Here is a 10,697-nt window from a genome sequence, read left to right as displayed (position 1 = left end):
ACCACAAAAGAGTTAAGTAAGGCCAGCATTGGATCCTAACGTGCTTTCTTTCACTACTACGAGTGAAAATGAATGGAAGCAGTATAGAAGCTTCTTTCGTAATAGATCGAAGCTTCATAGTTTTAACTAACCTCCATAAAAAATTGAGGATTCTCATCTATACAAATAATTCCATCAGATAAGCGTCACAAAAACAATGCTTATCTACGAACCGTAAAATGGGTAAAGTGAAAACAATCCCCCATGCGAGTGACCGACTGATTTGATTAAAAAATCTCGTTATAGGATCAAAGCAAACTAACGACAAACGCACCAGATCCTTTCGTCGATTGAGTACACCGGGACCGCTGGGCACTGCACAGGCAGTTATATTTCGGTGAACAGTGCACAGAATAATGGCAAGACAAAGCACACAGCATAAAGTTGCCCTTGAAAGATTCGCAAACAATTCACCTCGTCCACGGGGAGATACTGCCAAGAAAGTGCAAATATTCATTTGAGCTGACTTGTACGATTTATCACTGTTAAGGCATCAGAAGCTTCAACCCACTTCAATCAAGAGGGAGAATTTCCCAAATTCAAATTCAACAAAATGACATGTGAATCAGCTATTGCCATTCCCGGCAATTGCCACACCTCCAATTTCCAAGCCTTGATGGTGACTCAACCCAAGGGGAGCATTGACTGTGAATAAAAATCCCACAAATCTCACAACACAGATCAGGGGCTGGTTCCATTTGCCCGCACTGCCAACAACTATAAACAGCGTCTTCAAATGATAGGGCAGGTTCTGATTTGTCATCTAAAGTTACACCGCATTCTTCAGGAACTTGTGTACAAGAATTCCCCAAATATCCTGACAACTCACCAGATGCATCAGCTCCCTCAAGCTGGCTACTATCATCTGGAAGCAGCAGTTCCGTTACAGAGAAGTAGGTATGAGGTTCAAAGTCCGCAAATTCATACTGTGAACCTTCCGCTTCATTAAGCAGATTGCTATCATTTGGCACGACAGAGTCATAGTCTAAAGGCTCGGGTTTGTACGTATCACCCGCTTCATTATGTGCCAAAGTTTCATCATACAACGGTTTCTCTACGTAAAATCCATCGCAGTCCCCCTCACGTTTAACATGCCGTCTCACTGGTAGTTTCCGAGGCCCAGGGCCAGAGAGAGTACTCCACTCAGCATCCTCTAACTTAGGTTCTGTAACCAGCTCCACGCTTGAAAGAGAGAAAAGTAGAGGATCATCCTCTACTGGGAAGACAGGGGTAGCAGGCTCACACTCTTTCATATCAGAAAATGTTCCAGAATCAGAATCTGGACCAGAATACTCTTTCTTTGAAGTCCTTGTCCTCTTACCCTCTTGTGTCTTGCGCTTAGTATCAGCATAAGGACAATCAGGTGATTTTATCCTGCGACACTTGCAACATTTGAAGCCCAGTACATCAAAAATTTTGGACTCATCGAGTTCAACAGCTTCAGCATGATACCAATCTGTCAAAAGCCAAAACCAAAATACAGAGATAAAAAAATTGCAAAAAAAAAAGCCTTTAAAAATGTGTAGGTTAATAGAGAATACTTACTTGAGCATGACTCACAGTGAATGTACATCAGATCGGAACAGTATTTCTTACGGCACAAGTGACAAATTGGTGGCTCTTGAAGAATTCCTGAAGCTCCCTTTAAAAGTATGTTTTTGAGCCTAAATTCATCGCCTGTATCATCAATATTTTTCTTCTTCCATATCACACCCCAAGAACAATTCCTACGATGGGTTGCAGTTGCCGAGCTGGAACCAGAAGCAAGTTGTTTTCTGTCTGGATGACTATCCTTTGACTTGGTGGAAGTCTTTGCTTCCTTCAAAACTGTCATTGAAGCAACTTGTTTTGCTTGTTTTGCTTCTGGACGGCTATCCTTTGCCTTGGCAGACTTCTGTGCTAGATCAGAATATTTAGACTTTAATCCCTTTAGGATAGTAAGAGAGTTGTTTTCACGTCCTTGTAAGAGTAAGGGGCTGGTTGGAGATTCATTACTGGTCTCCTTTTGAGCAAGGAACTTGGCATGATAACATTGGTTGCATGTGGTCAAGTACTCAACTTTCTTATTTGTGAAGATTGTTGACCTTAGGGAACAGCCCTCGTGACAAAAACCTAATGCTCAATCGAACAAAATTTTAAACAGGATACGTTAATGAACTATAATAGCAAAAATAAAATAAAGAATGAAGAAAACCATATAACACAACCCCAATGCCTAAGTAGCAGCAAAAAAATTAGTTCTGGATTTACTTTCAATGATTTACAAAAGGCAAGGTTCCTATTAACGTTTGGATCAAATATAACTGAATCATATCTGCATATACAAGAGACCTATGAAAGCATAATAGTAAAAGGATAACTGATATACCTTGACAAGTATTGCACTTGAGTGCATTCCTGAAACCATGCCAGATAAAGATTAATGTCTAGCAAACAATAGGAATAAAGAAAAGGCGCAAGGGAAATTAAAAACAAATCAATGAACTAGTAGTAAAAGTTAGGCAACCTTAATGGAACACCAGTATGACATACAGAACACAAGAACATGTCCAAATTGTCTCTCTTGCAGGTAAGGTAGAAAAAAATATCCTTGCGGGATGCTTTCAACCACCGACTGAGCAATTGTTGTGATGCAGTATTCAAGTGCTCACCAACAGATGGTCCGTTTCCATTGCTTTCTTCATACTCTTTCACCAAATATAAAGGAATGCGTGTTTCGGAAAACCAATACTTTTCCTTTCCTTCTATACCTTGCTCAATTTCAATAACATTTTTCATTAAACGAGTAGAAAGATGCTTTTGGCTCCCAAATGCTACTCCGTAACAAGTTTTCCCCTCTACAAGCTTTTTATCACAAATATTTGCATTTCTAAAAGCAGAAGCGTCAGTTTCTTGACCTTTACCATCCTGAATATTCTGCTCTGGACGAATTAGATCACTCCATCTGATATAAAAATCTAGATATCTGACCTGATGCAAACAATTTATATCATAAGTAGCACTCTTTGCAACATTCAATATGCTCAAAGAAGAAAGCAAACTGACAATAAACTATACAAAACCTGAAGTGCCAGCTGTGATGCAGTCTTACACATCTGTACTGCAACTCTCCACACAAACTGTCTGGTCCTTTTAGGGATTTCAGATCCATCAGCATAGAAAATGCCAGAGATTTTCCTCGAACCACCTGTTGCTCACAATAAATAACATGCTTTATTGACTTAAAAAATTTAATGAACCTAAAACCATACATGTGTGTAGTAGCATTACGGGGTAAAAAAATTATACAATAAACATTGTGAAGCATAAATGCTCCATATGTCCAAGCTTTTCTCATACTATACTTTATATATATTTGAATATTCTAACCTACATACACATATTTTTGAGACATAAAATCCACCATAATTTATTCATGACTAATTAAAAGTAAGAATAAATGTGTAATATTGTCATAATCATATTAATGACTCATTTTCTCTTTCCTCGCAAATATTCTCTCCCTGCTATTTTTTCTAATTTAATAATTATTGTTTTTATTGCTGAAATACTTAATAATATATAAGTGATCTTAAATATAATCATACACAAGCTAATTAGGATTGTTGGAAAAATTAAATTAAAAAAACATATTATATGTAATGCTTCTAGTTATATTTGGAATTTTATTATTAATGATATATCCGTGCATGTTTGAAATGTCATATACGTATGTTGTATTTTTGGGTTCTTAAATAATTTCAATTTTTGGCAATACACATAAGATATTTGCTTACTCTTTACAAATAATTAATGTTGAACAGTATATATTACTAGATGTTTTGTTTGGAAAATTACTATTATTTTATTTAAAAAAAAGGTAACATTATTCTAGAAAGCAAAATTAGAAAACAGAAAGTCAGAAACTAATAATACTACATATACATAATTTAGATAGAGAAAATAGTGGAGGGTGCATATTAATGAGGAAAGAGAAAATATTAAATGACTCATTAATACAAGGCAATATCACACTTCCTTATTTTTTGAATTGATCAACATATAAAAAAAGGAGAAAAAGACAAATAGGTCCCCGACCTTTTGCCCCGCGGACATTTTCGTCCCTAATCATTGAAAAATACTTTTAAGTCCCTAACCTTCACAAAACTTGGACGGATCAGTCCCTTATTGAGGCATTTGGACGGATCAGTCCCTGACGGAGGCATTTGGACGGAGGGACTGATCCGTCCAAATTTTGTGAAGGATAGGGACGAAAATGTCCGCGCGACAAAAGGTCAGGGACCTATTTGTCATTTTCTATAAAAAAAAGTATATGTTGCTGACATATGCATGAACGAGAGTAGGTCATATCCAGGAGTAGATCCTCTCCAGTGAAAAAAAACTGGATGGTGTGCAGTGTTTAATCTAACCATTCATTACTCTCTCTCTCTTATTTATTTCTGGTCCCACTTATAAAATCAAAGGTGAGAGATCACACTAGATTCTGTCAAGTGTTAAAAAAACTGGAGAGGATCCATTTCCGGTCAATATCCCACCCCTTATTATATATGTACACCCCTATAATTCCCCACCCCCCCCCCCAACAAAACACACAAAACAAAAAAAAAAAAACTCTTTATTTCAATTCCCTGCACGCCTATGGGAGTCACAAACTAGTTTATATATAATATAAGCATACACTTAGTAACAGTTCCGTTGAATCTCAAGTCTGGTTTTTTATCATTACTTGTTCTAACCAGAGGCAGCTGTATTAAGTAATAAGTATACAAATTCAATTAATTTATTCTTAGTATTAGAAAAAATAAATAATAAATAACCAAAAAAATTATAATAAAAATGAAAATTTTAGAACATATTTCAAATCAATATGACCTTTGTTTTAGAAAAATCAAATTCAGAATTTCTTACTCAGGCTCATCATCATTATGGTATAATTTTTTGAGGCGAAAATAGAATACCTTGGCGTGCAGCTTTCCTGACCAGGGATCTTGGCAAAACAGCTTTTTGGAATATAAACTTGGTGAATTTCCCACCCCGCCACCACTCAAGGCTTTCATGGCAACCATCAGCTGTAGGTTCTTCAGTAGCTGAGCGTTTTTTGTAACGCCTCCCACTTGGTGCACGTTTCTGTGTTGTTCCAAGAGCAGATGCAGACCTTTGAATCATAGAAAACTCAACCAACCAATCATCCATCAACTTATGCCAATCCCCGCAGAAAGTAATCATGCGAATATTTTCCTCAAGCTGAAAATGAAAATTCATCAGCTACTGGAAGAATAATGGCTTAACAAACCTACTCATATGGTACAACCTATAAATGCATCATAATGAAGAATTTTGAGAAAGGGTAACATGAACATATGTACAGAGCATTCTATAACCAATAACAAGGACACAAACTGTTAAAATTCACCAAGTTTAGCACACTCCAAAAAGTGCGATAGATAGTGAGCTTCACATACAGAATTTGAAAATCAAAACAAGTGTTAAATTGACTAAATAAAAATGTATGTCTTCAATTTATTAAAAAATATGCAGACGTAAAATATAACATTCAACCAAATTGGAAAATTAAATGCCACTCACATCAAGCAAGAGTGGTTTGATAGAGCTAAATGTTGTGGCCTGTTCAACCCGCATTCGCCATTGCTTTCTATAACTTGGACTTAGAAAGGGCCCAACTATTAAACCATGTAAACATTCCTCCATGTATAAAATGTATGTTGCAATACTAGGAAGGATTCCCTCTCCACTCCTTAGTGGAGGAAAACCAGCAAGAACTTTCAGCGCACTTTTTGTGGCATTTATAAGGGCATGATTTAACATGCATCCTCTCTTGCTTGAAACAGGGGCTTTACAAGAAAAGCACCAGCCACACCTCTCTCTTGGCACCTCCATTAGCTTCTTTTCAGTAGCTGGCCAAAAGAAACGTGAAGCTATTTGTGAGAATGCTTTTGCTTGCAAATAAGTGATCTGAGCTATCGTTTTCTTCTGACTGTCGGAAACATGACCCTCTGACCTAGATTCCTCAGAGGATAGAACGGCCAATTTGGCAGCTGCTGATGCAGCAAAATCACCATGCATATAGTTATTAATGTATGACAAAGGTTTATAGGACAAACCCATGTACCCAACATTGTTAGTTGTTTTGTGTTCCACCTTTCCAAAACCAACTCGGGTGCTCTCTTTGGTTTCCAGAGAGAAGTTCACTGGCAGTACAATATCATTTGAATGGGCATTATTACTATATTGGCTGTTTATCAAAGAGCGTGAAGAAGCCACCACAGTTAACCCATTGACAGAACTTCGATAGTTCAACTCAGACTGATTACTAACAGAAACAGACCCAGAATCATTTGACATTAGTGACACCATCCTAGTTTCCTGAGGAAGCTTCATATTTGTGGTAGGGAGCTCATTACCGCTGCTTTCAGGACATTGATTTACAGTGTTAGTTGTTGAGATATCACGTGAAGGGACTACATTGCCACTATAAATCAAGCTCAAAGTGTGAGAGTACTCTCCATTCACCAAACTAACAGGCTTATGACCATCTTCACTTGACGGAGGAGGAAGAGGCAAGACTCTTTCAGAAATATTCCAATATTGCATAACTGCCATGCAAATATCATAGTATATTGGTCTATGCTGCAAGGATCCGCAGAGCACTTGGATAACATTAGGAATGTCACTCTGGTTGTAATATTTAAGACAGAATTCATCATTGTTGACATTGAGCCTGCAATCATCCATTTTTTTTTAAAGATCATGAAGATGAATTTGGGAAGTTAAAAGTACATCTACTCTAAGGAGGATAGCAAAGGGATGGAAAGGAAGTAGACTAAAGCACAAATTTCAAAAAAAAGTAAGAAAAAATAACACAAAATAGAACTGAAGCACCAGTAGTGATATAACAAAAAAAAGTAAGAAAAAATAACACAAAATGATGTTGAACATACACCAATAAGTGGTCGCAAGAACTCATGAAAAGCTGCCCGTACAAATCCATTCCAAATATTTCAGCACCTCTAAGTGATGTTCCCTTTGCAACTGTTGGCCCAATCATGTTAATCTTGCATTCTGGACAATACCACGGTCCTTCTGGTATATGCATTTTCGAAACACCAATACACCTGGAGTGATAAGCAGAGGGGCACCCATCACAACAAAGCAAGGTCCCATCCATACCACAAAGACGACATTCATCTCCATTTCTATCATCGCCATCACCAACGTTTCCTGCATTTCTGGAATTGGAATTATTAGGGTTAACATGTTGGTTCACAAAATTTGATGCCAAAACTATCTTCATGGCTCCTTTATCCTCACAAGCAGTATTGGCATGTCTTGGCAGGACTTTTCCAGGCCCATTTTCTGCAGCAATGATATCTTCTGCGTCATAATCCACCCCAACCTCTGATTCTTCCCGCATGTTCATTTCAGCTTTTAGCTCCTCTGAATCCAAAACATCATCGCAGAGTTTTTGCAATATCATTAACTTCCTACTTACAGGCAATAAATAATACTCGCAAGCAAAAGCCTCATCATAAAACCCTTTCCATTCAGGTCCTTTTGTGTGTCCATTAACTAATAAATACTGAATCACAAAAACAGGCCAAGTCAATGCATCAAGCAAGCCCCAATCATTGCACCTGCAAATACAACAACTTCAATCTAATCAAAATCAAGTGTAGACACCATTTCTACTATCAATGCTGTATACATGAATCTTGCCAAACCGAAAAAATAAATAAATAAATAGTAGAAAGAAATTTAAGCACCTAAGGCATTTCGATGCAAGCTCTGAGCCTTCAGATGAAACGGATTCAAGATGATGCCTCAATACCCGCAATAGGGAGACGTGAATAGAATCAATCAAGCTGTTAGCAACTCGGCAATTAAGACAACCAACAAAATCATCTAAAGTAAACGGTGCCAGGAACAACCTAGTGCTAAATGATCTCAAGAAACCATAAACAGCAAACAGGTGCGAAACACACTGCTCCGGCACACCAATAGTCCCTGACGATGGTGGCAACTGCAACAAAGGCGGCCGCGGTGGCACGGCAGGCACTGCCTCAGCATCTGAATCAGAATAATCATCACTCAACAAATCATCGCCACCTTCAGCTTGTTCCTCACCGTTTTCACCGTTAAGTTCTCCCGAAACAGGTCCATCAACCTTGGATTCATCTTTATTCATCTCATCAGAAGCCTTCACCGACTTAGCCTGAACCTTTACACTATTCTTCAACACTAATTGCTCCAATTTACCCTTCCTCTTAGTCAAATCATCATCAAAATCACTGTCATTTAGTAGAACAGCACGAACCTCACCACTATCCAAATCCTCGAAATCACCGTCCTCATAACTAACTCTATACAAGCCACACTCGTAGTACACAACTTTACCGAGAAAAACACCGATTTTCGGGAACTCCTTCAGCACGAATCGTCCAACCAACGCTATCGATCTGGTTGCCAAGGCTTGCCTCTTTGCTTCCAGAGCTTCCATTTCTTCCTCTTTTCTTCTACGCTTCCGCGGCCTCCCTCTCGATCTAACAACCGGTGGCTCCATCGCTTTTTCAAACGGAAACTAAAATTTCAGAAAAATCGGAACCCTAACACTTCGATTTCCTTCGGAAACTTCTAATTCTGATCCACCGGAGCTCTTAAAGCTAGGAATTGTTCGGATCTAAAGAAATGAGCGCAAATCGAAGGAGGAACTTGAAACTATATCGAAGAGTCGATGGTAAATTCCAGAAAATGGAAGGGGAAAAAACGGTTAGAAACGAAAATTCGTGAGACGGAACATGAGAGAGAGTGTGAGGTGAGTTTGAACAATTTATGGAGTGTGTGTGATTTTTTGGAGAGATAAGAAGAAGGTGCGAAAGAAGACGATAACCCTAGAGAACGAGAAGGAAGAGGGAAATTGGTTTCTTCTGGAGACTCAGTTACCGAGTTTTTTTTTTTTTATTATTCTAAATCAAGGTGAGTCAACTCGTCGTTATACTCGTTGCGTCCGAGTCGGCTCACCCACTCGTCCGAGTCGGCTCACCCACTCGTCCGAGTCATTGCGCTCCTAAATTTGCCAATTTTTCTTATCTAATTATTAATTAATGTGTATATATATTATATATTATATGTTATCAATATAAAAAAATTACACAAATACTTATCATATATTCAGATCAGTAAACAAAAAGTTATTAGTAGTCGTTTAAAATAAAACTTTTAGTACACTAGACTACTAGAGTATGTATAGGATGTTTGGATTATTATTGGAGTATTTACAAAAAAAAAAAAAGATATAATTATTTTTGAGAAAACTAATATCTATTTTGATTGTAAAATATTTTGAATATTAATAAATTCAAAACTTATATTTAATTATCAGTATTCATAAGACAAATTTTAAGCATTTGATTTTCTAATCAAATGGTAAATTCAATTCGGAAAAAAGTATTTGCAAAATTAAAAGTTCTAAATTCAAGTTAGGATAAAAGAAAAAGAATACCAATTTAATAAAACCATTTTTTGCTATCGAGTCTTTCAATGTTTCCTGAACTTTTAAATAAAATATAATTATACTAAATTGGTATGATGTAAAATTCTGATTGATGATCAAAAAACAACTAAGAAGATAAATATAAAATTATATTAAATTTATATAATTGTTTATTAGATTCTTTGTTAATAATTTTTATTTAATTATTTACAAAATGGGATATAAAGCACATATCATTTGATTAAAGAATTCAGTGAGGTATAGATCATACCTTATAGTTATTGGACATTGTTAATATGTTACACCATTTGAAAAGGATAATTACTTCATTTTTTTACTGTATACTTTGTTTCTAATAGATAAATTTGTCCAATTAAAATAACATTGAGAAGGAATTCAATAGACTAATTTATGTTTTGAAACTTCTAATTTTATAATAAATTTTGAATCTAGGGTAATATACATCAAACAATAATTTGTTACTCTATTGCATAAGTCTCGTCGGTGGGTTAACTAATAACTGCGAGTAAGTGTAATGGATATTCATTTATTTTCTTGGTTTGTTTACCATTTTATTTTATTCATGATGAATATATATCACGAGAAAATATTGCCATTAAGCGTAACATAATTTTTTAACAAAAACCGAACGAAATGAGTTGACACGGAACGAAGTGAGTCAAAATAGTAGTAGCAGCATGGTGAAGTTGAACGTAACTGTGAAGTGGGAAGGTCACAGTTCTGTAGCGTGTCAAATTATTACTAAATTATGTGAATTAATTTATGGCGGGAACAATATAATTTTCGCCACTCAACTCAATCTTATTTTCGCGCGAACTCTTCAAATAATATGAGTCGGTTCAATTTATAGAGACAAAAAAAATTAATAATGATGCAACGGCAATGCACGTTTTGGTCCTTTTGAATCACTTGTTAGCTGTTGCTGCCTCAGGATGTAAATTGAGCAATGCATAATTAATTAATATGATCCAATTAGCAAGTGTTGTTTTAAAAATATTTTTATTCTAATGTTATTCTGTTTTAATTTTTGGAATAAAAAATTGATTGCCTATTACAGCATGACGTTGAATATGTTTCATATTAGTTCATGTGTCAAAACAATTGAAAATGGCTATATAAGTTGTTCTTG

The 10,697-nt window shown here is 36.3% G+C and overlaps 1 protein-coding gene across 1 annotated transcript; it reads right to left on the bottom strand.

Annotated features, from left to right (window-relative positions):
- Positions 1-28: 28 nt before the first annotated feature.
- On the bottom strand, positions 29-9,010 carry LOC112736410 (DDT domain-containing protein PTM). The gene is made up of 9 exons (XM_025785852.3): positions 7,821-9,010; positions 6,999-7,691; positions 5,626-6,778; positions 4,998-5,283; positions 3,102-3,226; positions 2,546-3,009; positions 2,408-2,436; positions 1,585-2,151; positions 29-1,495 (listed from the first exon to the last, which is right to left on the bottom strand). Exons 1-9 carry the CDS (start codon positions 8,615-8,617, stop codon positions 609-611), a joined length of 5,001 nt encoding a protein of 1,666 aa, XP_025641637.1. The 5' UTR covers positions 8,618-9,010; the 3' UTR covers positions 29-608.
- Between the last annotated feature and the right edge of the window lie 1,687 nt (positions 9,011-10,697).

Source organism: Arachis hypogaea, chromosome 13, assembly GCF_003086295.3.
Source record: "Arachis hypogaea cultivar Tifrunner chromosome 13, arahy.Tifrunner.gnm2.J5K5, whole genome shotgun sequence".
In the NCBI taxonomy this organism is placed as follows: domain Eukaryota; kingdom Viridiplantae; phylum Streptophyta; class Magnoliopsida; order Fabales; family Fabaceae; genus Arachis; species Arachis hypogaea.
Note: the sequence above shows the minus strand (reverse complement) of the source record. Positions and strands in the feature narration are given on the sequence as shown.

Excerpts from the sequence above, each read along its gene's own strand:
- LOC112736410 (XM_025785852.3), bottom strand. The coding sequence starts at position 8,617 with ATGGAGCCACCGGTTGTTAGATCGAGAGGGAGGCCGCGGAAGCGTAGA. Across the intron at positions 5,284-5,625 it reads TCAAACCACTCTTGCTTGAT|CTTGAGGAAAATATTCGCAT; the intron begins GTGAGTGGCATT and ends TTTCATTTTCAG. Across the intron at positions 3,227-4,997 it reads CAGGAAAGCTGCACGCCAAG|GTGGTTCGAGGAAAATCTCT; the intron begins GTATTCTATTTT and ends TGTGAGCAACAG.